The 27,202-nt window shown below is 39.7% G+C and overlaps 5 protein-coding genes across 6 annotated transcripts; 3 read left to right on the top strand and 2 right to left on the bottom strand.

Annotated features, from left to right (window-relative positions):
- Positions 1-12,649: 12,649 nt before the first annotated feature.
- On the bottom strand, positions 12,650-14,355 carry LOC121782829 (xyloglucan 6-xylosyltransferase 2-like). Its single transcript, XM_042180799.1, has one exon. The coding sequence runs from the start codon at positions 14,098-14,100 to the stop codon at positions 12,724-12,726; it is 1,377 nt and encodes a 458-aa protein (XP_042036733.1). The 5' UTR covers positions 14,101-14,355; the 3' UTR covers positions 12,650-12,723.
- Positions 14,356-15,266: 911 nt separating this feature from the next.
- LOC121766004 (heat shock factor-binding protein-like) lies at positions 15,267-17,259 on the top strand. Its single transcript, XM_042162332.1, has 5 exons — positions 15,267-15,347; positions 16,249-16,296; positions 16,581-16,604; positions 16,694-16,736; positions 16,944-17,259. The coding sequence occupies exons 1-5, from the start codon at positions 15,345-15,347 to the stop codon at positions 17,081-17,083; spliced, it is 258 nt and encodes an 85-aa protein (XP_042018266.1). The 5' UTR covers positions 15,267-15,344; the 3' UTR covers positions 17,084-17,259.
- Positions 17,260-17,859: 600 nt separating this feature from the next.
- LOC121768081 (40S ribosomal protein S21-2-like) lies at positions 17,860-19,339 on the top strand. The gene is made up of 4 exons (XM_042164437.1): positions 17,860-17,934; positions 18,231-18,305; positions 18,471-18,603; positions 19,101-19,339. The coding sequence occupies exons 2-4, from the start codon at positions 18,256-18,258 to the stop codon at positions 19,164-19,166; spliced, it is 249 nt and encodes an 82-aa protein (XP_042020371.1). The 5' UTR covers positions 17,860-17,934; positions 18,231-18,255; the 3' UTR covers positions 19,167-19,339.
- Positions 19,340-20,527: 1,188 nt separating this feature from the next.
- Positions 20,528-24,226, top strand: LOC121782822 (probable protein phosphatase 2C 40). Its single transcript, XM_042180786.1, has 4 exons — positions 20,528-21,033; positions 21,948-23,023; positions 23,128-23,392; positions 23,826-24,226. Exons 2-4 carry the CDS (start codon positions 21,950-21,952, stop codon positions 23,954-23,956), a joined length of 1,470 nt encoding a protein of 489 aa, XP_042036720.1. The 5' UTR covers positions 20,528-21,033; positions 21,948-21,949; the 3' UTR covers positions 23,957-24,226.
- A 285-nt stretch (positions 24,227-24,511) lies between these two features.
- Positions 24,512-26,959, bottom strand: LOC121765254. 2 transcript variants are annotated; one of them, XM_042161331.1, is made up of 7 exons: positions 26,797-26,959; positions 26,667-26,705; positions 26,529-26,582; positions 26,197-26,250; positions 25,168-25,221; positions 25,009-25,080; positions 24,512-24,905 (listed from the first exon to the last, which is right to left on the bottom strand). In XM_042161331.1, exons 1-7 carry the CDS (start codon positions 26,839-26,841, stop codon positions 24,795-24,797), a joined length of 429 nt encoding a protein of 142 aa, XP_042017265.1. In that variant the 5' UTR covers positions 26,842-26,959; the 3' UTR covers positions 24,512-24,794. The 2 variants fall into 2 exon arrangements, with proteins under 2 accessions (XP_042017265.1, XP_042017274.1); XM_042161340.1 differs by having other exon boundaries at positions 26,792-26,940.
- Between the last annotated feature and the right edge of the window lie 243 nt (positions 26,960-27,202).

Genomic DNA, 27,202 nt, shown 5'->3' with positions numbered 1-27,202 from the left:
GTGAATTCGGGTACCCTAATACCCGATGCGGGTACCCAAACCCTACTAATCGGGTACCCATAAACCCGAAATTATTATATTTCAAATTTATTCTTTTTATATAAATTATATTGAGATGAGAATATAAATTATTAAAAATAACACAATACTACTATTTATTGACTACTATTAAAAGTCTAAACTTCAATTCTAAATTTCTAATGTTTTAGCTTTCTCTAAATTTCTAATATATAAAATAGACATTAGACAAATAGTCAAATAGTGTACTTAATTTTAAAATAAAGAAATTATTGGCATAAATTGAAACATAAAAGAGATTAAATAAATTTACCCTAGATTTACCCAACGAGCCTATGGCCCTATACTAAATAAAAATATTTATCACAAATACATAATTAATCGGGTACCCTAATACTGGTTTCGGGTACCCTAAACCCGAAAAATTCTAATATTAACTACCCGAACCCATAATTTCGGGTTTCGGGTACCCAAAACCCGTCGGATATTGGGTCGGGGTCGGGTATACCCGAAACCAGCGGATTAAATTTGCGGGCCTATGTAAGATTGGATTAATATGATGTGACGCAAACTTGCGAAGTAGTTGGATGATGAAACAACCATCTAGAAGAAGCATTCATACGAACTGAGATCGAGTAAGAGTATCAGATATATCATTGTAACATCTTCTTGCTTTAGCTTCAACTGTGGCTAAGTGGTGACATACATTTGAACATTGTCGAGAGGGTTATTTTCATGAAGCGGAAGGTGCAGATGGCGCAACTTGTGGTATTCCGTGGCCTTCAGATGTTCCTTATCTTGATGATAAGGACATATAACGATCACATCATGTTCATAAGTTTTCAGGTTCAAATCACATAAATGTCGATGGTCTTTGTGTATCGAGCATTTTGGAGGTGCATTGGAGAGTTCAACAAGTTTTGCTTCCAAGTTGGAACATGGTTCCTCCAATTTGGAAGCAAAACTGGCTGAACTCTCTAGTACACTTCCAAAATGCTCAATACACAAAGTCCATCGATAGTTATGCAATCTAAACCCGAAAGCCTATGAACCTGATGTGATCGCTATAGGTCCTTATCATCACGATAAGGAACATCTGAAGGCCATGGAATACCACAAATTGCGCTATCTGCACCTTCTGCTTCACGAAAATAACCCTCCCGACAATGTTCAAATGTATACCACCGCTATAGCCATAGTCGAAGCTGAAGCTAGAGGATGTTACACTGATCTACCTGATACTCTTACCCGATCACAGTTCGTACATATGCTTCTTCTGGATGATTGTTTCATCAGCCAACTACTTCACAAGTTTGCATCACGTTTGGGTCATGATATTGATCCAATCTTACAAATGGAATGGATGATTGAAGGACTGTGCAATATAATTATACAGAGAGGTGATTCCCCTCAACCTAAGGACTCTAGTTCACACAACAGGTTTTTAATATGTCGATACTGCTTAACTGATCCAGTTAATGATGAAGTGATCAAGTAAGCAATTATCCAGTCGTTGGTTATGCAAATGGAGAGGCTTAGGGCCTTCAATACCTTAACCTACAATACTATAGACTAGTAAAGGGAAGTAAGGGTCGAATCCCACAGGGACAGAGGCATGCAGAGTTGTGTATGAGACATGTTGGGGGTTGGCTGCTGCCACGCTTTATTACGAGTACTAAAGCGATAAACTAACTTGATCCACTAAAATATCAACATGAAACAACATAACTTGAACTGATCAACTTGGACAGAAATCACACGTCAACATAACATCGGGAACCATTGAAAGAAAAGCGCACTACAAAAAGCTGCAAGCAACAAAAAGGTGACATGGACCGCGATCCTAACTAACTATGACTACCTTCTTCGCTAAGAATCTACGATAAACATCACGGCAAGGAAACAGAGCATGCAACATTAAAGCAAGAACCAAGCAAATTAGACACGGATCCATGCAATTTAACTGAAGAGAAAACAGATTAAGGGGGCCTAACCTAAACTCATGCAAGTTAACGAAGTGAAACTTAGATCGAACCACGATGAAAAACATAGCAACGAAGGCAATCCAAACAAGATCTAACTCCCAAAACATCAAACTCAGCTCAACATGTATCGCATATTTCATCCTAAATTCAGATCTGAACATCAATCATAGAGTGCGCAGAGATATTTCTGATTTAAAACAAAACTAAGCTAAACGAAAGAAAGCACGACAGAGGACATCAGATCCAAGGCAGCTTGTATCGAAAACTCCATTTCATAAACGATCTTCAACAAACAAAACAGAATCCCAATTCTCAAAATCAGAAGAACGACCAGCAACAAGGAACAAAGTATCAACTAAATCAAAATAACAGCTAACAAAACGAAAGAAAACAGGAATGGAAACTGAGCAACAATTGTTTTGACCCCTCAGGGTTTTAAAGAAAAACAACCTATGAAGGCTTCTTAGGCGGATCTGCGTCTTTTCTTCCCGATGAGGAAGAAAAGAGGACAGTTGAAGTAGAACCGCGACTCCGATGACTACTAGCTCTCGTTCTCCATGCTTGAATATGTAAAGAGGACTGTGTGATAACTGAGGTGATACTGGACTTGAAAGGCGGAGGACCCCTTTTGCATGCATTCTCCTTGCTATTTATAGGAAGGTGTTGGGCCCGAATTCCTAAGTTAAGCCCATCCTATCTTGACATTTATGCCCCTTGAGATGACATATTTTCTTCTCTCTCCTGTGACTCATCACTTCATGGGGTGAACTCCACTTGATCAACTTGTCGGCTGGGCAATTCCGCTGCTCGTACGCAACTGATCACTTAGCTCCAATTCTGGCCTTTCTTCACTCCTTTCCTGAGTTGATCAAGTCGATCCTGCATTTGCCGCTTTTACACTTTATAGCCCCTACACACTCAAATTCACCATTCTTTTCTCACAATATCAGCCATGTTAATGTAATAAACCCTATAAAACCATACTTGTAACGAGCCCTCTCAATGATCAAACAATCTACCTCGTGTTTTGATGCTCCTTGAGAATGAAGTCCCGTTCTTCGTATTGTGCAAGTTGTACAATCTTATCAAGCCACATAACATATTACTATAATTCAATACAATGAAAAAATAATAAATGTCAATTTCAAAACTGTGCTAATTCACATTCAGTTTATTTTTTTCATTGTTCGAGATCAACTTACCTAAAACTTGTATCAATTTCAGTTACCACCTATTAATTTGAGGTTGGTCTATGGAGTATTAACTATCACATGGGAAATTTAACTACTCGATCGGGAGAAAAAAGTCTAAACCCAAAGAAAGATGAATATATTACATAGAGAAATATGGGCATTACATTATTATTTTCTTAAATAGTTATATAGCGCATAAAGTGATGAAAAATTAAAAGCAATGAGGTGAATTTAGGGTAGCAAAACAATAATACTCCATATGCTATGATGGGGTACGGACTAAACAAGCCCAACAGCAATGACGGCCCATCAGCCCGAAGCCCAAGGAAGAGTATGAGTTCGGCATGACCAAAGAGTTCGGATGAGTTCGGCATTACCAAAGAGTTCGGCCTCAGCCTACAGCTCGGTAAAAGCCAACCAATCAAGCTCTGCTCTCAGGTCGGCATCAAGCTCTACTCTCAGATCGGCAACCAAAGCAGTTCGGTCTCAGTATTCGACCGAACAAGGAGTTAGTGGACCCATGCAGGATTTCCACAACTTCCAACACACCCACTACCACGTGGCGTCAACTCAGGCCACGATCTTAGGCCATGACCTACACGACATCCACGACCTAGAGTGATGATGTAAGCCACGATCTTAGTTCAATGTATAAATAGAACTTAGATCTGGTAGAAAAGGGTTAGAATCTCTCTAGAGAAATAATCATATAGCAAGTCTGTGTTGTAAGCTGTAATTCGCAGATCAAGCAATACAAACCTGCCCCCATTTCTCCCCGTGGACGTAGATTTACCTCAGTAAATCGAACCACGTAAAATTCTCTGTGTCGTGATTTATTTTTACGAGCATTTATCATCATCAATAATTCGCCGATTCATCACTGGCGCCGTCTGTGGGAAACAGAGAACAAAATTTGTGATAAAGCGAATTTTTGATCCATTTTTTCCACCCAAAAAATGCATACCAGATCGCAGAGTACCCGTATTCCTGCCCGTGAGAACCAGGAGGAAGCCAATCCATCCCATAGGTCGGGAAAACAGCCTAGGGATAAATCCACCACCAGTTCTCATGGTGGAGGAACAAGCCGCTCCAAAAGCCGTCACACCGAGTCTTCCCAGCAGCCCGATTTGAACGAGGCTGTCAAGCTGTTTTTGGCGGAAAAGCAGGAGGAATTCTTAACCTTCCTGCAAAAAAGCCAAAAGCAGCCGGGGACAAAAACGGCGGATTCTCCCTCTCCCTCCATACGAGACAGTCACTACCGCAGTAGTGTCATGTCTTCCAGAAGAAAGAATCCTCGGTACCGGAATCACAGGAGAACTCCATCTCCTCCATACCGAAGAAATGTCGGGTTCGCCATGTACGGAGTATTGAGAACTCCGTTCTCGGACGATATTACCCGAACTCCCCTTCCACAGAACTACCGAACTCCGTCGATAACCTATGACGGACTCGTGGATCCTCATGACTTCCTGGGACGCTATCAGTATAATATGGCGAACCAAGGTCTCAATGAGGTCCATATGTGCAAGCTGTTCCCCGAGCTGCTCATCGGGAACGCCAGAAGGTGGTTCGACAGCCTTCCTCAAGGCAGCATTAGATCCTACCGAGATCTAATGGATGCTTTCCACAGGAGGTTCTTTCAGAAAGCGGAAGCCCGGATTACTTCGGCTCAGCTGCTTTCTATACGTCAAGGTCGCGACGAAAAGATCAGCGACTTCCTGACGAGATTCCATAAGGAATGCCTACAAGTAGATAATCTCAATGATCTACTTATCATTTCGGCATTCCAAAATGGAATCCTGCCCGGAGCTCTCTACAGAAAGCTCGTGGAGTGCGGTCCGCAAACAGCTCAAGAGATGTGGGACATTGCGGACAAGTTTTCTCGTGCCGATGAGGCAGACCGTCGAAAACGGTCTTTAGACAGCTCATCTAGAGAAGACAAAAAGAAGCCCGGTCATAGCGATCAGAGGCATCCTCGCCGAACACCTTCTCCACTAAAGGAGAGATAGCGGTCATCCGAGGTGATCGAAAAAGAGCAAGTGTGTTCGCAGATTGCGCTTAAAAGTGCCGAGCAATCAGTTCGGCACCATCAAGCATAGCAATCACAGCAGCCGGAATCAGAGGCCGGCGAAATGACCGAAGTCACACCGGAGCCGAACTCGATGGTGTACGGCACTGAAGCCGTGATTCGGTTGAGATCGGCATATCCAGTCCCCGAACTCAATTTCTCCTCAGAAATGAATGGTGACGGACTGAGAGCCGAACTAGATCTTGCCGAAGAAAGAAGAGAATTGGCCTACCTAAAAGCAGCCAAGTACAAGGAGCAAGTAGCCCGGTATTACAACCAAAGGGTGAAGAAGCTGCAATTTCAAGTGGGAGATCTCGTCTTGAGAAACAACGAAGTAAGCCGAGCAGAAAAGCTGGGCGAACTCGAACCCACATAGGAAGGTCCATATCGGGTGTCAGAAGTCCTCGGCAAAGGGTCTTACAAATTGACTCACGCGTCAGGAGCACAAGTACCCCGAACATGGTACGTTTCCAACCTCAAAAAGTTCCATTTGTAAGAGACAGTCCGGTCAGTCAGTCTTATGTGTTTTCTTTGTTTTTTACTTGTTCTTGTCTCTACGTGCGTTGTGTCTGTCTATGTGAGTGTCGTCTCTTACAAATAAAACTGAGGTATCTCGTTCTTCAAAGGCTGATCCCCTTTTTAGAACATACAAGCCAACGATTGTGCGTCAAAGCTTCTAAAGAGGATACAAGACCACAATTCAGCTTAAACAAGCAGTTCGTCTGAAACGAGCTGCAACAAGCCCACGATTGTGTGTCAAAGCTTCTAAAGAGGATACAAGACCACAATTCTGCTTAAGAATCAAGCACTTCGTCTGAAACGAACTGCAACAAAAGTCCGATTCTCGCGATAAAACTTGCCTGAATTAGGACAAGGGAAAGTCCAATCCACGCGATAAACCTCGCCGAATTAGGACGACCAAGTTCGGTCAAAGCAGTTTACCTCATAAGACCGAGGACGACCATGTCTAGTCAAAGAGGTTTACTGCATAAGACCACTTCGGTTAACTGGGAAAGTCCGATCCACGCGATAAAACTCGCCGAATTAGGACAAGGGAAAGTTCGATCCCAGCGACAAAAATCGCCAAATTAGAACAGACCAAAGACGAGTCCGGTCAAAAGATGTTTATTTCATCAGACCAAAGACAAGTCCGGTCGAAGATGTTTATTTCATCAGACCATAGACAAGTCCGGTCAAAAGATGTTTATTTCATCAGACCAAAGACAAGTCCGGTCAAAGATGTTTATTTCATCAGACCATAGACGAGTCCGGTCAAAGATGTTTATTTCATCAGACCAAAGACGAGTCCGGTCAAAGATGTTTATTTCATCAGACCATAGACGAGTCCGGTCAAAGATGTTTATTTCATCAGACCAAAGACAAGTCCGGTCAAAGATGTTTATTTCATCAGACCAAAGACGAGTCCGGTCAAAGATGTTTATTTCATCAGACCAAAGACGAGTCCGGTCAAAGATGTTTATTTCATCAGACCAAAGACGAGTCCGGTCAAAGATGTTTATTTCATCAGACCAAAGACGAGTCCGGTCAAAGATGTTTATTTCATCAGACCAAGGACCAAGTCCGGTCAAAGAAGTTTACTTCATAAGACCGAGGACAAGTACGATGAAATTTTTTCGCTAAGCTGTAAATACAGTGTTAGAAGCGAAAACAAAATTTCATTTATCAAATCTTGTTCGGCATACAACTCCGCTACCCTACAAAATGGCGTTACGCTATTACAAAGGACTATTCTACTGTCCAGGGTTGCTGAAGTTAAGCCACCTATCTGCAAAATCCTCTGGAAGCCGAGTTCGGTTGTTCCGAGCAGATGAAGAATAAGCAGGTCGACGAGATGCTATCCTCGACCCAACGCCTCTTCCCCGAGCCCGAGAAGTCCTAACACCTCGGCGATGAAGAGTCTCTGCAATAAGCATCTGCTGATCTTGCTCGCTCATAGTCACAACTCCTCGGCGAATTTCAGTCCGTCCCCGTCTTGACGATTCCGGTTGCTCCTGAGCCCGTTCTCGTCTTGACGTTTCCGGCTGTTCCGGAGTTCGTTGTTGGCTGGGAGTAGGATTTTGAACAAGGGAACCAGAGGTTTGATCTGGAGTGCGAGCATCTGTTGGCGCGATATGCCGGAGGAATCTCTCAATTGAGGGACGCCGGGCAAGAACAATGTCATACCGAGAAGCCCAGCGCCGCAATGATTTCACGACTTGTTGGCAAGCCGAGCTCTCCAGCGCATTGTTCCTCCGGAGTACATTATACTCCTCCCACAGTTCGTCAACTCGTTCCTGAACCTCTGATATGGTCATTCCCCCGCGCACACGGATGTAATCCTCATACGCAGTCCTCTCAGCAATGGCCGTATTCAGCTCGGCCTCCAGATCTTTCTTATCGGACTCTAAGTCCTTGATATCGGCCTCCAGCTTCACTAAACGAGCCAGAAGCTCGTCATTCTTCGTCTGATCGGCTATAGCTCTTCTCTCAGCTTCGTCCAAAGCCGAAGAGTACAGCCGTTTCCAGTGAAGTATCTCCATCTCCTTGGGTACAAAGCAGCTATATCAGTTCGGCAGCTATACCGAGCAGATAGTAAAATACAACAGGAATAAAGGCGAGTACGAAAAGCTATACGAAGACAAATGTAGAGAATTTTTCATTCACAAGGAAAATTTTTTACACTAGGGCTTCAAGGCCATTTTACAAGGAAGAAACTAGACTAAGAGAAGGGAGACGAAATCATACTCCGCCTGCTTCGTCTCCGGCTCCTCGGTCTGGTACAGCTTCCTTCTCCTGGGCTACCTCAGCCTCGGCCTCGCCTCCTGCCGGCCTCGCCTCCGCCTCCTGATCGGCCTCCTTCTCCGGATGCCCGGCCTGATCGACTTCGGCCTCCCGCTCCAGCGGCTCGGCCTCACCCTCTCCGTTGTAAGTCGAAGCGGGTGAAACGGGTCCCACGGAGGCAAAGATAGCCTCCAGGTTCTCGTCCCGATCAGCTCGACAACTCCGGACTCGGTCTGCAGAAAGCAGGACCGAAGATGAAGCGAGCTCCTCAAGGAGCGGCAGATTCTGAAGCCGAGCTGCTATCTCTCGGCTGTACAGAGGCAGCACGACGTCGGCCCCCTGCTCGCCCTTATCGGCAATTAGCCTTACCAGACTACCGACAAAGGCCGAGAACTGGCTGCTCAAAAAGAGTCTCTCCGTGTAGGCACGGAGACCCTCTCCTTGGGCAACCACGGCGGCAGCATCCCTCCGTTTCGTCTGCTCTCGCTGGATGACGAGCTGGTTTTTGGCAAACTGAGCTTCATCCTGGGCCGAAATCCTAGCAGCTCTGGCCTTCTCAAATTTAGCCTCAGCCTGTTCGGCCCGATGACAAGCAGCCGCCAATTTCCTCTGCATCTCGGCATAGTCGTTGGACGCTTTGGAGAGTTCGACGGCGACGAGCTTGGAGAGCATATCATTCCTCTGAAAATGGATAAGGAAAAAAGTTAACAGAGGGCACCAAAAATACAAGACAAGCCAAGCCAAGGAATCAAGAAGACAATTCACCTCGGCGAAGTCCGTGGGCCATAAAAATGGCTCACAGATATGCTCCGAAGGAGGCGCCAAGACCACGTCTTTCTCTGGCGCCCTTGGGGGCTTCTGGGTCTTCCCCTTCTTGCTTGCCGAAGTCGACTCCGGCTTCTTTGGACCCGAAGAGGTCTTTTGCCTCTTCGGATTCTTCTCGGCATCAGGCGCCGAGCTGGTAGCCTTCTCTTTCTCCGGCTCCTCAAGCTCGGAGGACTTTCGGATAGCCTTATTCAGCATGAACACTGCCAAAAAGCAAGAAAACAAGGTTAGTTTTCTTCGTTAAAGCAGTAGAGCATAAAGATAAAGAGAAATCCTCACCCTCGGCCTCTTCGTCCGAAGACGAGATATTGAACACGAGGTCGCCCTTGACGAGCTCAGTTTCCGAATACTGTTTCCTAATCATAGGAATCTTATTGAGCTCGCCCTCAAGCTCGGCCAACGGTTCTAACCGAGGATGGGGAATCACGGACTTCGGCCTTCTCCAAGGAAAGCCCGGAGCCGAAGTCCTATTATAAAAAAAGAAACGGTTTTGCCATTTCGGCCACTTGGTTTTGCAGAAGGCCCTAAAAGGCTGTAAGGGGATCAAGTAAAACCAAGATCCCTTCCTTTTAAACTGGAAAAAATTAAGGATTGCCCTCAGAGACAGATCCTTATCTAGCCTACGCAGTTCGGCAGCAAAAGCCGATAAGTGCCTCCAAGAGTTCGGAGTCACCTGACCTAAAGGGAGTTGAAAAAAATCAAGAAGCTCTACAAAAGGTGGGGGAAGAGGAAAACGAAGCCCGCATTCTAAGCAGGCTTCGTAAACGGTGGCATAACCCTCCGGCGGGTCGTTAGCCCTATGATCATCGTCGGGAACCACCGCCTTCCCCCCAGGTAAAAAATATTTCTCGTGAAGGGATATCACAGTATCCTTACTCAAGATACTGTGAAAATACTCTACGGTCTTCTCCCCGGATTCTTTCCGGCTAGAAGACCCCTTATCCCCTTTCCTACCGCTACCCGACACCGAAGAAGAAGAAGAAGACATTTTTCTTACTTTTTGAAAGTGAAGAAAGTCTGAAGAAGCTCTTGAAAGCGGAAGAAAATTTCTCGAGAAAGAGAGAGTATAGAAGACGCAACAGCAAAGGTGTTCAAATGAGGAAGAAAGAGCATATTTATCAGATTCGGCGAAGATTTCAAAATCGTCGCACCGTTTCGAATCCCACCTTTTCAGGATTCAACGGCCGGATTTTACTGTCGCATTTAATGCAGTCACATGCAAGGCACGTCCCCTGACGTCAGCCTCCCCCGTACCTTTATCCAGAATGCCGAAGTGACTCGCTTCGCCGAAGTGATTCACTTCGTCTTTCGGGGGGGGTAGTGATGGGGTACGGACTAAACAAGCCCAACAGCAATGACGGCCCATCAGCCCGAAGCCCAAGGAAGAGTATGAGTTCGGCATGACCAAAGAGTTCGGATGAGTTCGGCATTACCAAAGAGTTCGGCCTCAGCCTACAGCTCGGTAAAAGCCAACCAATCAAGCTCTGCTCTCAGGTCGGCATCAAGCTCTACTCTCAGATCGGCAACCAAAGCAGTTCGGTCTCAGTATTCGACCGAACAAGGAGTTAGTGGACCCATGCAGGATTTCCACAACTTCCAACACACCCACTACCACGTGGCGTCAACTCAGGCCACGATCTTAGGCCATGACCTACACGACATCCACGACCTAGAGTGATGATGTAAGCCACGATCTTAGTTCAATGTATAAATAGAACTTAGATCTGGTAGAAAAGGGTTAGAATCTCTCTAGAGAAATAATCATATAGCAAGTCTGTGTTGTAAGCTGTAATTCGCAGATCAAGCAATACAAACCTGCCCCCATTTCTCCCCGTGGACGTAGATTTACCTCAGTAAATCGAACCACGTAAAATTCTCTGTGTCGTGATTTATTTTTACGAGCATTTATCATCATCAATAATTCGCCGATTCATTATCAGCCATGTTAATGTAATAAACCCTATAAAACCATACTTGTAACGAGCCCTCTCAATGATCAAACAATCTACCTCGTGTTTTGATGCTCCTTGAGAATGAAGTCCCGTTCTTCGTATTGTGCAAGTTGTACAATCTTATCAAGCCACATAACATATTACTATAATTCAATACAATGAAAAAATAATAAATGTCAATTTCAAAACTGTGCTAATTCACATTCAGTTTATTTTTTTCATTGTTCGAGATCAACTTACCTAAAACTTGTATCAATTTCAGTTACCACCTATTAATTTGAGGTTGGTCTATGGAGTATTAACTATCACATGGGAAATTTAACTACTCGATCGGGAGAAAAAAGTCTAAACCCAAAGAAAGATGAATATATTACATAGAGAAATATGGGCATTACATTATTATTTTCTTAAATAGTTATATAGCGCATAAAGTGATGAAAAATTAAAAGCAATGAGGTGAATTTAGGGTAGCAAAACAATAATACTCCATATGCTAATATATCAAAGAAAAGAAAATCCTCAACCACAAAACAGTTGGACGAGCGAATCGGGGATACAAAACAAACATTAATAATAATGGGAAAAAAACATTCAGAAAACAAATTTCATGTGTAAGACAAATTTGTAGAAGAGTAAGAAGAATACCTAAAACGTAGAGAAAGATTTGAATAAAATTCAGTGAATAACGTAGTAATGGAAAAAAAGATAAAAAGAGAATGGACTATAATAAGCTACCAAATGCATATATTTATAGTAAAAAAAAAAGAATTAAGTCCCTCTTCTAGAAATTTATATTTATAATCCAGAAAATATTTTATTCATAAATTTTGGAAATAAATCGTTTGTTTTCTATAGTATTGAAAAATTAATGTGCATGCACACCAATAAAGTGGAAATATTCATAAATTAATATTTTCTATATATATACTTTAATTGGGTTTTCAATTGTCATTTACGTCTCAAAACATAATGTTGTAATCTCTTAATTTCCAAATCTTCTACTTAAATAAATTCGTATATTAACTGGTGGACAATTGAGAGTGAAACAATGTATTTTTCAATAATAACATACATATTCATATTTAAAGATTGGGATTTTGACACCTAATATCATGAAACTTTCAAAAAGTTGGGTTTTTCCCACGAACTTTGAAATTGACAAATAATATCATGAGCTTTACCTTGTGTTTGCTATTTCCCACCAATAAAAAAATTCCGACTATATTAATAGATTGAAGAACAAATTTGGAGGGCGTGTTTCAAGAAAAACTATCCTTGAAAACTATCCTCAAAGATTGAAAAACTTAAAGCTCTCAAATTGTTGTCGAGAAATTTCGAAAAAAAATCCGTATCATAATATTATTTGCTGAAATTTTTTCATTAGTGAGAAATAACAAACTCGGGATAAAGTTCGTGATATTATTTGTCAATTTCAAAGTTACGTTGTAAAAATCCAAATTTTTGAAAGTTTCATGATATTAGGTGTCAATATCCCTTAAAGATTCTGCAAGTGAATTAAAACTAATGGAGACGACAACTGAAAGCCAACATCAGCAAATGCTATTACAAGGCATAACAAAAGATCCAACTACAGCAGTTCATAGCAATCAAATGTTCAAATCCTGGCATATGTGGTAAACTAGACAGCATGGTATAAATAAAGCTCAAGGTAAACTTTAATGTCTGGTAAAGAATATGATCTGGTTCCTGTCCTTTTTTGGCAATGTGGCGAAGAACAATCACCACAAGCGTAGATTACACTATGTCACAGCATAAATCGCCATAAATAAAGGAATACATCAACAATAACTCTAAGATCACGTGATATAAGTAAAAATGAAATGTATTATAACTTAAAAATACAATCTCCAGTTCAAAACCACATTTTTTTCTATGTCCACTCAAGATGAAACAGTCTTCACAGCCTTAAACGAGGGGTGAAGCAAGCCGAGCTCATCCCTCACTTCAAGAGGCTTGCTCGTCTCGTTCCTAATCCTCACCACCTTCCTACTAGAAAGCGACTTATGCGTGAAGCCATATATCTGCAGAATCTGATTATCCCCAAAGTTGAATGCACGGTCCATCTGCTTGAAGCACCTCTCAACGGGGTAATCCCCAAATTTCCCACAAGGCTTGCAACCCACAAAGTGAGTAACAAGAGGCCATCTATGATCACCAAAACCGGGATGGTAGCTCTCAATCATCTGCTCATATTTATCCACCAAAATCCCCCAATAACCGTGCAGATAATAGTGGTTCTCGAGATAAACCTTCTCACCCCACTTCTCCTTCTCCGTTGCCAAGATATACACCATTGCAGACTGATCATCAGCCTCAAACACCGGCCTGCCCGTCAGCTCCCTCGTCAGAATCTTCCCCGCATCCTCCCTAACTTTCCCCTTCGGCCCCATTGGCGCCCACGTATCAAGAATGTCCAACGACCACTGGCAATTCCTCAACAAGAAACTCCCGGTGTTCAATCCAATCCAATTCTTTTCATCATAAATCATCTCATCCCACCCGTGCATCACAAAGTTGTAATCTTTATACCTCTCCCACGGCACTTCATAAGCCATATCTGTAAACATAGCATCACTATCCATCCACCATAGAAACTCCACTTCAGGGTGAGACAGCAAAAGCTTCCTAATCAACGGCAATTTCGCCCAAAAACCAGCCATTTCAGCATCAAGCAATGCCATATTATAGAAGATCTCAATCCCATGAAGCCTAGTGTAGTCAATCTTGTTCTTGATCGATTTCAGCAAGTAATGATCCCCAACCGGATTCTCACACGGCTTCGGCGATGAACCCGTCACCAGCAAAACCCTAGGCTTATTCTCAGCGACGAAATTGGGGTAATCAGGATTGTTCTTCAGCCACTCCGATCTCTGCTCATCCCAATCCGAAATTTTCGGGCCGAGAGAGTAAGGCTGCGACGGATCTCGCTTGAATTCGGGGAAGCCATCGTCCTCATCCTTCAAGATCTTCTTTATATCGAAATCGGCGTAGTTTTTGCTACCGGAGTCCGCATTCCCGGTCGATTTGAGCTCGGAAACCTCCTCCAAGACGCGGCGCGGCTCGGCCCGCTTGCGGATGTGAGAGAAGGTATCGCGGATCTCGTCGAGGTCCTTCTCCGGAGTGCCGAACTTCCCGGCGCCGATGTTGGCGCGCAGCACGATCAGCGTGAGGAAGAGGCAGAGCACCGTCAGCTTCGCCTTGCGGAAAGCGCGCTGGAGGCGGTGCGAGTTGAGCGGGCCGAGAACCCGATCCAGCATCGCGATTCGGGCCCTCTTCGAGCTGGAGCGTTGATGATTCTCTTTCTTTTTTAAACTTTGATGAGAAGTGGAGTTCGGAATCTGGGATTTTCGAAGGAGGAAAATGGGGATCTGGGATTGGGATTGGGATTGGGATGCAGAGGTCAATTATTGAATTTAAAAGGGTTTTGAAGGGGAGAGGTGTCGGTGGAGAGAGTGATGAAGTGGGGGAAGGTAAGATGGTGGTGACCAGAAGTTGCTTTCAGACAGGAAGTTTTTTATTGATTAGAGTTGTTAATTGTGTGTTTAATCTTTTGTTAAGATGCAATTGCGCGTGGAGCCCACTTGCCAGTCAAGGTTTGGAAAATATTGGCACGATTTTATTTGCAAAATATGGTAATAATATAATTGAATGTTTTAGCCTTTTAGGGGTAGTATTATTCACCAAAAATAAATCATCTAATTCTACATCGCAGATTCACAATCAATTAATCCATATTTAATATTCGACAATCACTAATATAAAACGATTATATTTGTTAGAGATGGACATGGTGATCTAATGTTTATTTTACCCACCTAGTTCTCGTATTTATAAAGTGATTTATTCTCAAAATTGTATATATATTGACAAATCGCAAAAATTATATACGTAATAAAATTGATAAAATCACTAATATAAAATTGAAATGAGTTGAAAAGATTGAAATAGGATTAATAGATTTAAAATATTTTTAAAATAATTGATATAATAACAAATTGTAAATATTAGTAATAAAATTGGTAAAATTACTAAAAATCAAAATAATTTCGACCATTAAATTTTACATATGACATGATCGTGTAAACGATGGACAAGTTAAAATAACAAAAATCTAATCACATACTCACACAAAATAGATAATTAATTAGGTTCTCAAATAAACATGATTTATTAAGTACTAATTTTATTAAGTACTAATATAATGAAATATGATGTGAATCATTTACCCCAGATTACTAGTAAAATTGAAAAGAAGTCTTAACTGGATTGGACCTTAGGAAGATTGTATACTCATAAAACTCGTGGGCTTCAAATTATTTGGTAAATGGACCGGTCCAGATGGTAGCCCAGTTGTTTGAAAATCGACCCGCCCCGGCCTAGTAATGATTAGCTCCATTCCATTGAATTAAAGCTGAGTCACAGATTCACATTTCACAATTCAAAATCTCAAAAATTTCCATCCCAAATTCTCCATTTCCATCGAAGATTGCACTCCCAAATAATGGTAAATTACTCGATCATTCTCTTAGATTTCCGTCTCGAGTCGTTGATCTTGCATTTGGATTCTCTTTTTTGTTTGTTTTTTTACCCGTTCAGCTCACACATTTTTATTTCACCGGTTGTTTTTGGATGTGAGTTATGTGGAATTGCTCGATTGAATGATCAAATTGCTTTCGCATCTTACTCCGAATCCGGTTCTTAGAATCTATTATGTGACTTTTGTTGCTATTTCATGTTGAAATTTTCGCGGTTTCATGGAGGCAATATAAATTAGCAACTGTAATTTGAATAATCGAATGTTTAAGACATGCTTTTGTGATCGTGGACCCATGTATACAGCAGAGGATTGGCGGATGCAGAGGTGAGGTGACTATTCATATTGTTGGAGGATAAGGATGCATCACAAATATGTTGCTATTCTTAATTTTGCAGCCAATTGTTCGTATATACTCCTAATATGTACTGTTAGAATTTATTTGTTGTATGATAGCTAACACATCTGTGCGATACTATATGAGTTGTCTAAGCTTCCTCTTCTTCAGTGAGTTAGGAATTATCAATGCCACAAATCATATTATGCGATACTAATGAAATTACATAGTGTGTTATCTAACTTCCTGTATCCTGATAAAGGGTTACAATGTTTCTTTCAGATATAAGTGTTATGAATGGTAGTAAAATATAGTGCTCTTGTTTGTAAATATAGTATTTCACATTTAGAATTATATAAGACATTCATAAAGCACTTTTGTGGATGTTTTGATATCCAGTTGATAGGTTCTTGTTCAAAACCTTTCTTCTGTTCAACATACAGGCTTGTTTTTAGTAGTTCTACCACGGGAACTTTTCTTTGACTTACTATTTACGCTGGAGTATTACTTACAATATTTATACTTCAATTGCAGGATGGTCAAGATGATGCTAAACAAAGCACGGCTGACATGACTGCATTTGTAGGTTTTCTCGTGTGAACTAAAATTTATGGTTGATTTGTATGTTAGTATTGACTTTTACTCAAGAAGTTGATCAACCAGGTTTAGAAACCTGTTAGAGGTTTCTGGTTTGCCAGTATAAGTCTCATCATGTTTATAACATCTTTTTTTCTATTGTCTTTTCCTTTATGCTAAGGAAGGGTGGGTATTTGTTTGTTCTGGCGTACATGTATGTGAATGTGACTAGATTAATGGTCAATTGCCACTGTTGCTTGTGCTAATCTTTTGTCTGTTTTACTGTTTAGGTCCAAAATCTTCTTCAGCAAATGGTCAGTAGATATTGTTATATTTCTATGTTTCCATTCATGTATTTTTGCTCTTGGATTCTTCCTAATTTTTTTCCTTTGTCATTGTCCAGCAATCAAGGTTTCAGGCAATGTCAGGATCTATCATCTCTAAAAATATCCTTCAGTAGTAGACATGATTGCTTTTTTTATGGATGCTACCTGGTTTTCTTTACGAACGTATGAGTAAATTATCAATTAAACTTGGAGATGGGTTATCATGGCATTTATATGACTCTTGATAAGTGATAACTGTATACTTCTTTGTTTTTCCGTTCATATTCAATTGATACATATTGCTTGAGTTCCTTAACAAGACTGCACTTGATGAGATGGGTAACCGGATTGATGAGTTGGAGCAGAGCATCAACGATCTTAGGACCGAGATGGGTCAAGAAGGCTCTGCATTGTCCTCAGATCCAGCGAAGACTGGAGAAGAACCAAAGTCCGGTGGAAATAGCTAAAGAAATGAGTGTACATTCATATTCCGGAGTATTGCTGATGCTATTTCTTGCTTGTTTTAGATTGTCAATTGTATCAATTTATAGTCTCAATTACTGTTGAGGAGACATTATACAAGAATCACTAGCTCTAGGAGCACAAACTCGTGATTGACATTCAACTGTGTTTTCTAATCAAAGATCGTTTTGCAGTTATGCAAATTAGTATACTTACTACTCCTATTTATGTTAATCATGTTATATAGCCAAAAAAATTATACAGTTTAGGTAAAACTGTACAATGATATGTTTTCAAGAAATTATATCATCTTAAATTCTCGTACAATGTTTGCTCATTACTTAACAAATCTTAATGAAAAATATTAACGGGATTACTTGGTTTATGTTACATCCCTTATTTAATAGGAGTACTCCATAATTCGTGCAAATTATTGCGGTTGGTTCGTATTTTATAATAGCATTATTTATTTTGTTTTATACATTTAATTGATTTCAATAACTTAAAGCTCATACATAATTTAGTATTGTAATTGAAGTTATAGAGAAAATGAACAAACTTAGTTTTAATTCTGTTAAGACAGTAGAAATAAATTAAAGATGTAAAAAAAAATATTACCCCTGCTTACTAAATTAGACTCATATAAGTATTAATTAATCATATAATCACTGGATTTAAAATTTGTAAAATTGTTAATACAAAATTCTGGGCTGAATTCAACGGTTAGATCCAGGCCCATATAATCAGCCCAAAATACAGTAAATATATTGGGCAGGATTCAAGAAATTAGGGTTTTACTCGTCGTTCAGCTTCCGTCGTCTGCTCTGCTCTTCTTCGCCAGCTGAGAATTAATCAGGTGTGGTTCTCGCCCTTGAGTTTTAGCTAGTGAGATTCGCTGATTGTTGAACGTATTTATGATGGTTTTGTCGTCGATTCTTATTCTTTCAGAAATCTATCCATTTTTACTGCCCTTGCTTAGTATTCATATGGAAGTTGAGAGCCAGATTGTTAAATTTTTAGGTCAATTTTATTGTGTGTAGTCGATGTTGATAAAATGTGATGGATGTATATGGAAATCATGATTACTTTGTTTGTAATTTCTCATTCAATTATTCCGGCGTATTTATCTTCGAAATTTGTCTGATTTTATAGATAGTGTTCAAAAAGACCTGCCAAAATGCAGAATGAAGAAGGGCAAAACATGGATCTTTACATCCCGCGGAAATGGTATGATGCTCATTTTTCACGTAGCACATTGATAGTATTTTTCACCGTTTAGATTCAGCTTTTTTGCGGCACTTTGAAATTATTACGATCTGCTCTGTGGTGAATTTATTTGCTGTGTCCATATTGTATTATAATGTGAAGTTGATTGTTGTCTGTTATGTTTAGCTCCGCCACCAACCGCCTGATTACGTCCAAGGATCATGCTTCGGTGCAGCTTAACATCGGACATGTGGATGAGAGGGGCGTTTACACTGGCCAGTTCTCTACTTTTGCCCTATGTGGTTTCATCCGTGCCCAGGTACTTTGTTAGTTGAATCATGTCATGCAAATGCCATTTATTTGTTGCCTGACTTGTTTATTGTTGCCATAAATTGAATAGAATAGTCGTAAGGCTAGCTGTTTCTATGATACTTAAATTTGTAGTAAACTCCTGGTTACTTTTCCAAGCTGTTTTTTGTACTGTAGTAATCTTGGAACTCCTTTCACCTGTTAGGATTAGTATCAATTAGCTTTATTAGATCTTCTATTCGAGTGTGATGTTATGGATGTGGACGTTTGCATCGACCTAGTCCTTCTTATCTTGATTTTAATGTGTAGACTGAACTGCTCTCGCTTATATAAGTATGTATCAAAACTCAGTTCCTGCAACAATTTTGTGTCATATGCACTCTACCTGCTTCACTTAACTCTAATTTTGGTTTTGCCGTTGCGACGTCTTCCTCTTTCATACTATGTCACCAACATCATAATTTCAGACGTTTTGGAACTAAACTTGTTCTTGATTTCTCACTCCAGGGTGATGCAGACAGTGCTTTGGATCGCCTCTGGCAGAAGAAGAAAGTTGAGGCCCGACAACAGTAGGCCATTATGTTCTTGTCCTCCGCTCTTTAATGTAGAACTAACTGGGTTCACAACGTACCTATGTTTGGATGTTTCTCTTTTTGCATATTGTTTGTTAGTGACTTTGATGTGGATGCAATTTTGTGCCATTACTCGTTGAGTTTTTCTAATACAATCGTTTTTGGCCCAACTTATATTACAGGTATTTGCATTTACAATGCATAACATCATTGGCAAAAAAAATTCTGTCGTTTTATCATGGTAGAGCGGTTAGTTTTATTGATGTGAAAAAGCATTGTTTCGACTGTTAAAATCATGTATTAAAATAAAATTTCATATTGATGTATACTAATGTTGTTTCTGCCAGTTAACATATTCAATATTGATTTTAATTCTTTACTTGCATTTTACCTTTTTATATATTTGGCAATTAATTATGGATGATTTATGTTATAAATTTGATGCATCGAGCAATTAATAGAACAAAGAATTAGTTGGCGAAAATGATAAATATTGGTAACAAATAAAATTCATTTTCAGTTATTTATCACAAAAATATATGAACCGCAAAAATCTAGGAGTCTATGAATGTAGCACATGAGTTTGAATAATACTAGAAGCGTAAATTTTATCTATATTCATTTATCTCGTATGATTGAATCTTGTGTGTTTCTGCCATTCTCATCTCTTATTAAGCAATTGTTATTGTTGAATTTGTCATCACTCATGACTATATTTTGGATCTCCTCATCTCCCATTACCATGTTATAGATGCTAGTATTAACTTTTAACATGGTAATTTCCTTCTTAGCATATGGAGTAGTAAGTAGTCATTGTCATTATGTCAAAATGAAACATATTTCAGCTTTGGGGTTCAAATGTCACTTTTAAATTTTAAATTTATTTGTAAATATTACTACCATTGTGCGTCCTAAATACATCTATGTATGGACTACAGTATTATATTAAAAATTCAATAATACTCTATTTCAGAATAAAACCAGTACTATTATTTCCGTCTTCTTTTGTATAATTATTGGAGAAATTATACATTCCATATGTTTTCATTGAAGACAATAGGTAAGAACAAAAATTGAATTATTATGCTAGTGCTTCGATTAAATCAAACATGAAAGAATTGTCTTCTATGCAATCCACTTGCGCACACACAAACTTATTGTCAATATTAGTAATTATTTAAATGAATATCCAGCTCATCCGAAATCAGATCAACGGTAATGATCGTCTTAGATTTTAATGGTTAATTAAAGCGCAATAAGAAATTAAAGCTGACTTTTATTTTGATACCAACATCAAGACATGATTTTTATGGATTTGTATAACTATATATAAAAGGCATAGTGTGTGTTTAATGAATGCAGATCAACTCGACAAAAGGAGAGAGGTCAAAGTAGAGAGAGAAAGGAAAAAGAGTGGAGGGAAGAGCATCTGAGAATGGGGGAATTTAGCTGAAGAGGAGAAGAAAAGAGGGAAGAAAAAAAAAGGTCTTTTGGTGAAGAAAAAAGGGGGAAATTATTTTCATTAGGAATTCAGCAAATTTCTACAAAAGACTGATTCTTGATCCCGGTATTGCCATTGGTGAATCTTAGCACATTTTGACCTCTTTGTAGCTACAAACACCTCCCTTCAATTTTCCTCTATATTTAGCGCGCTCCTTCCTCTCTCTCCCTCCCCTTTCTCTCTCTTCTTGTGCAGTGCTAATACTTCCAAAAAAGATTTGCCTTTGTGCTTTATTGCACCTCGCTAACAGTGTGTTTGTCTGTGTTGGGGCCCACTCAGTTTCACATATTCACCAAGTGAGGAGAGTTGGCATTCTGAGGTCTGAAGGTTTGTGGGTGGATTCTTGGTTGCATATACAATCAAGAAGGTGAGTTGTGCATTTCATCTTCTTTTTGTTGTCTGGAGTGATGGGTTGTGTTTCTTGATTTAGTTTTATGTTTTTTCTATTGAATTTGCACTTTTGATCTTCTGCTTCAGGGAGTAGTTTGGATTGTGTGAATTTTCATTTGATTGGTATTGACTTCTATAGAGATTTTTTATGTCATCAAGGATGTATTAGTATATACATATAGCTTAACATCCTGTGATTTCAGTTGCTATATCTGAAAAAAAATTAGATCTTGTTTCCTCTTGAGCAACCATTTTCAATCAATTTTGAATAATTATGAGCACATCCCTGAAAATTCATGTTTATTGATGGCATGTTCCAATCTAGCAAGTAAGATAATGGTAATCTATGCTCTTCAATTTCCCAAATATACAGTGATTAAGTTATTGTTTCAATAAATTTGAGAAAATATTAGCACATACCAGAAAATTCATGTTTCTTGATTGTAGGAGTATGTCCAGTCTAGCAAGTATGTTACTGGTGATCTATGCTCTGCAAATTCCCAAATGCAGTGATTAACTTGTTATTTTCGACACTTTTGCATTTTGATAGAGCTCATGTATATAATCCTGTTATAGGACAGATTATTTAGAGAAATAGTCTGATTTGATCTCTCGGTAGTTTACTTCATTAGTGTGTCATTTCGGGCTTTCTGGTATTGCAATAGCATTTTTTTGTCTGTAAAACTGATTATGGAAAAGTGGATGTTGCTTCTGTATTGAGCCAAGCAATCAGTAAAAAGTGGTTATGGCTTCTCTGTTAAATCTCTTTAGCATGATTCCACAATGATTCTGTCTTCGCTGTGACCTATTTGTATAGCTGTGTTATTTAATTGCACTTGTATGTTAAGTTTCGATCGACTGGATGAAGATCTTCTTGTTTGTGCTTCTCAGCTATGATGATGCATGGTGAAACCATAAGCAACTCCGAAGGGGAGATTAAAGTCAGTTTTGGCTATTATTGCAACGGTGAGAGCGATAGTTCTTGGGATAGGCCTAATTATATTGATATCCCGTCTTCTGGTGGACTCCGTAGAGCCAATAGTTCTTTCTCTTGCCTCTCCGGTGCTGCATTGAGTGCTAATGCTACGCTAGCTAACACAAATATTTGCAATGGGCTGATTGCCTCTGAGATACTCCCGACTCTGGACTCTCCCAATTCATTCAGGAGGATTCCATCTCTAACAAATATGGACCTGCTCTCATCTTCTCTCCAGAGCAACATGTCGATCTTGAGCTTAAGCCCGTCCTCACCAAGTGAGACGCTTGATCATGAGTCCTTTTCTCTTAAGTCCATGAGCGCTCCTTCGAGAAGTGAAAGTTTTCTCAATGCAATGGAATTGCAAATTGCTGGAGGTGCAGCTGGTGAGGATAGAGTTCAAGCTGTTTGCTCCGAAGAGAACGGTTGGCTTTTTTGTGGTATCTATGACGGCTTCAATGGGAGGGACGCAGCTGACTTTCTGGCAGGAACGTTGTATGAGACAATCACCGCTCACCTCAACTTGCTTGACTGGGATCAGGATCAGGATTTGTCAAAAGGCGCTGATTGTTTGTACACGCAAAATGGGGATGAATGTTTCAAGCGGAGTGTGCTTAGCAGCCTTCAACGCGCGCTCAATCAAGCGGAAAGTGAGTTTCTTTACATGGTTGAACAAGAAATGGATGACCGTCCCGATCTAGTATCTATAGGATCTTGTGTGTTGCTTGCTCTACTTCACGGGAAAAACTTGTACTTGCTCAATCTTGGTGATAGTCGAGCGGTGTTAGCTACCTATAATAAGGGGAATGACACGAGGGACAGTGAGGGGCTGCGAGCTGTCCAGCTCACCGATAGTCATACTGTCGACAACGAGGACGAAAGGATCCGAGTTCTGAATGAACATCTCGATGACCCTTCTACACTTGTGGCTGGAAAAGTAAAAGGAAAATTAAAGGTTACAAGGGCTTTTGGGGTTGGTTACTTGAAAAAGGTACGGCCTTGCACAACCTAGTTTGCTCATTTGTTCGTTTAATGGCTTATAGGTGACTTTACTCTCTTCGTTATATCTTATTTTTCGACTCTTGTTTTCTGCAGAAAGACATGAATGATGCTTTGATGGGTATTCTTAGAGTCCGTGATCTCATAAGTCCTCCTTATGTATCTCTTGAACCTTCTGTCATCGCACATGAAGTATCAGACTCTGATCACTTCGTTGTGCTCGGGAGTGATGGCTTGTTCGACTTCTTCAGCAATGATGAAGTTGTGAATCTTGTGCATTTCTACATGCTAAGGAACCCTTCTGGCGATCCAGCAAAGTTCCTAGTCGAGCAGCTCGTTTCAAGAGCTGCAGATTCAGCAGGTATGCCACCACCACTTCTATTTCGTTTCATATCTCGTTTATTGTTATTGCAGTTAATGACACTTGCTTATAGGTTATTTTATATATTTCATAAAAAATATACTGTTCTGCTAATATTTATAAGTCGAGCTACTTGATTCGCTTATGTCACGTAGACTGTTGAATAGTTGTTGCCTCTGCATGCTTCCTTTTTCGAGTATTGACTTCCTGCTTCGAAATTACTATATTGTAATGAACTACGACATCAGCATTATATGGTAGGCCAGATTAAATAATCGTCTTTGCAACTTGCAAAACCTCTTATGATTTGCTGCCTTCTTTGGTATTACATCATCTGCTTCAAACAGTAATCGAACGAAGCAAAAGTCTTGAATAAGTCTCTTTCAGTTACGCGACTTTTGCTGAAAATGCCGTGTTATGCTATTATCTACAGGCTTTAGCATGGAAGAGCTGATGAGCATCCCTGCTGGCAGAAGGAGAAAATATCACGACGACATCACAGTCATGGTGATCGTCTTGGGGACGAACAAACGCACCTCGAAGGCGTCAACGTTGTGTCTGTGAAACAGGCCAACTTTTTGCAACTTCTTAGCTTTAGATTCCCTCCTTAGATAAAGGTATGCGATAAACTCGGGGCGTACATATATCTTCTTATAACGTTGCGAAAATCGCCTGTTTGTATGTGGATTGAATGTCTTCATCTGCAAGGTGTAATGCCTTATGCCATTCTTTTTTGTTTCTTCCTTTTTTTTCATCAAGAGTCAAGAAGCTTGATTCTGAAGATTATTGAATTTGTGGTACTTTTTTTATGGATGAAAATAGCATTTGCAGAAAGGTTGTACTGTGCTAGTAATATCGAGAATCTCTTTCGAGTATAAAACTCAAAACGAAACTAAAATCGTTTTGTTTTATGCTCGATTCCTCGTGTTGGTGCGACTTCTCGACGTATAAGGCTTTGGTGATAACGGAATAGCGATTTTAACCACTCCTTTTGATATATAGAGAATTTTATTGACTCAATTATTCAAGTTCAGTTCGTATTCAAATCATTGTGGTGGGAAACGGACCACTTCAAGGCTATTATTAATGGTGAAAATAAATTAAATGAATTGTTTACAATTCACAATGCAAAAATAAATATATTCCGAATAGCAATAATGAGCATATTGCCAAACAGAAACCTTGGCAAGTATGAGAATTCAACAGCAGATTTCAAATGAAAATGCCTAAATAATTTAAAATTTGGATAGATGGAAACATATTAGCATCACTGTTAGTGATAGAGAGCTTAATGTCACGTGATGAAATTGAGAAGAGAGTTAAGACACATAAAAATTTGGGATGGCAAAAGAAGTCATCCCCAATAGTAAGCGATGGAGGAAGAAATGAGTCTACTCATGAATCATGACTGATGAGTTGCTTTACCCTCGTCTTTTGGTGAATCTTGATCCACACTCTTGTTGGCTTCCACGTCTCTCGTGCCTCCGAGCTCCTTTGGTTCTCCAACATCATCCTACAGTTAAGAAAGATTTAATGAATGGAGTAGAGCATTTGCAAAAATCTCATATAAAAGCTAAATGAAAAGAAGCCTAGACATGTTGGAATAACATACTGACCCCTAGATTTTTTAGGCTGGCTGCAACGTCTTCCTGCTGCTGTTGGAGAGTAGTCCTCAGCTCTTGAAATTCCTTTGTGTATCAAACAAACAAGGATGTGATAAGTGCGTGCAATTTTACAAGTACGGCATAAGTATGAAGCGAAGGAGGGGAACTGACTGTTCGAAGCTGATCAACTTCAGTATTTAGTGACTTCTTAAGCTCTGAGAGCTCCTGTAGGAAGACAAGGAATGGGTTATACTGGATCATATCTGAGGATTCAAGTATCAAATTCACCGAGTTTAGATGCAAAGAAAGATTTTGATCACTATTGATTGCTACATCCAGACAATTTTGCCGTTTCTGGCTGACAGCACACAACTCTTGTAACAGAAGCACAACAACTAAGTTCCAAACTTCTTATAAGTGGTTACTCAATTGTACAATTAAAAATACACTATACAAATTACTACTTCGATTCATCCATAGAACTAATGTAAATTTGACAACTACTCAAAAGGTTCAGATTGATGTCCAAGAGACCGAGTGCACCCAAAAAAATTTGTTCAAGTGTTAAGCCAGAGGTGGTTATTGATACCCAACGCGAATATGTATCACGAGTGTTACAAGAACAGCATCAACCTTCTTTTGCCTGTTAAATAAATTAACAGACTTTCACATCACTCTCATGATCTCACCAGTTGCCCAATTATCCTATTGTTTGGACTAACATGCATCTGATTTTAAGCTCATTGCCATTGATTAATCATGTATAAGGATGGCTTTCTTGTCTTGCATCCAAATCCCAGTTCATTGCTCACACTGGTATAGTGTTTCATGGAATGATGATATCATCAGATACATCACACTTGAGCTATAGTTGGTCTAATTACATCCTAAGCACTACAAGGTAAAGACTTTTGTTAGTTTGTAGCTTGACAATAAGATAAAAACTTATTCTTGACATCATCCAAATGCATGTAGCATAATGATTGTTTGCTAGCAACTCCATCCAAACTAACACATTCTGTTTCAAGTTACAAGAATAACCTAAGCCGACTATTTCCCACAGAGAATAGAAACACATTTACACAATCTATGAGACTCAAGATTCGAGACTACAGAACAGTAACTAACCAGAATGATAGGCTACATGTTACAAGGCATATCAACTCATCAAGTCGTTCATTAAGAATTACCAATACTTACATCGCGGTAAACCTTAACTTGCGTGTCCAGCTTCATTCTCCAGTTTTGGAGGTCCTAATTCATTGCAAGAAAAGGAACAAGTTGAATAAATTACTGAACTCAAAAGCAAGAAACAGAACACTACTCCATCCCATGTAACATATACTCCAATTCCAAACCCTTCATTAGTTCAACTAGCCCTAGTTAATTTCTTCAAAACAGTAAATTAACAAGCCATAGTTAATTTCCCCATCGAAACTAAACAAATAACTAAATAAAACCAACAAACACCTGATTCAGTCAAGAGAAAAGCTCAAAAAACGCATCAAACAGTGAAAAATTGTGTAGAAAACCTGTTTAAGATTCTGTATTCTGCTGACAAGCTCCTGCCGGGATTCGGCCAATTCCTGCAATACCCAAATTCAAAATGAAATATCCCTACTCAAACACTATCTGAAACACGAAAAAAAACATAGATTTGCAATCGTCACCGCTATCTTGGGATTAATCGGCGTGACATTCTCCTTCTTCTGAAAAAAATAAGGGCAAAAATCAGAAACTAAAACAATCAAACGACTGAATGAATGAACAAACAAAGAAGATCGAATTGTTACACCATGCCTCGGAGAGAGGAGCTGGAGGAGGAACGGATTCCGGAAGTTCCATCGGAAAATCTGCAGCTAAATTGGAATCGGAGTTGGGGGTTTGGGTATTGAAAAAGGCTACAGCAATAATTGAAGCAATAGAAAATATAAAAGTTGAATTTCGATTTCAAACTTAGGGCGGGCGAATTTATACTGCATGTGACGCAAATTAAATGGATTAAATTAAATTATACTCCTACTAACTACTGTATTTACGTTTTGTACATGAAGTTTTATTGCAGCAAAGAATAGGTAAAATAAAATTCCCAAATATCCAACCGATTATTGCTAAATTATTCGATTATTGCATTGCTAGGTATGGGAAACGAGTATACCCGATTAATACTAAAGTTCGGATATTGTGTATATGTGATAGGGTATCG

This window comes from Salvia splendens, chromosome 2, assembly GCF_004379255.2.
Source record: "Salvia splendens isolate huo1 chromosome 2, SspV2, whole genome shotgun sequence".
NCBI lineage: Eukaryota > Viridiplantae > Streptophyta > Magnoliopsida > Lamiales > Lamiaceae > Salvia > Salvia splendens.
This window is presented reverse-complemented; position numbering and strand designations above follow the sequence as displayed.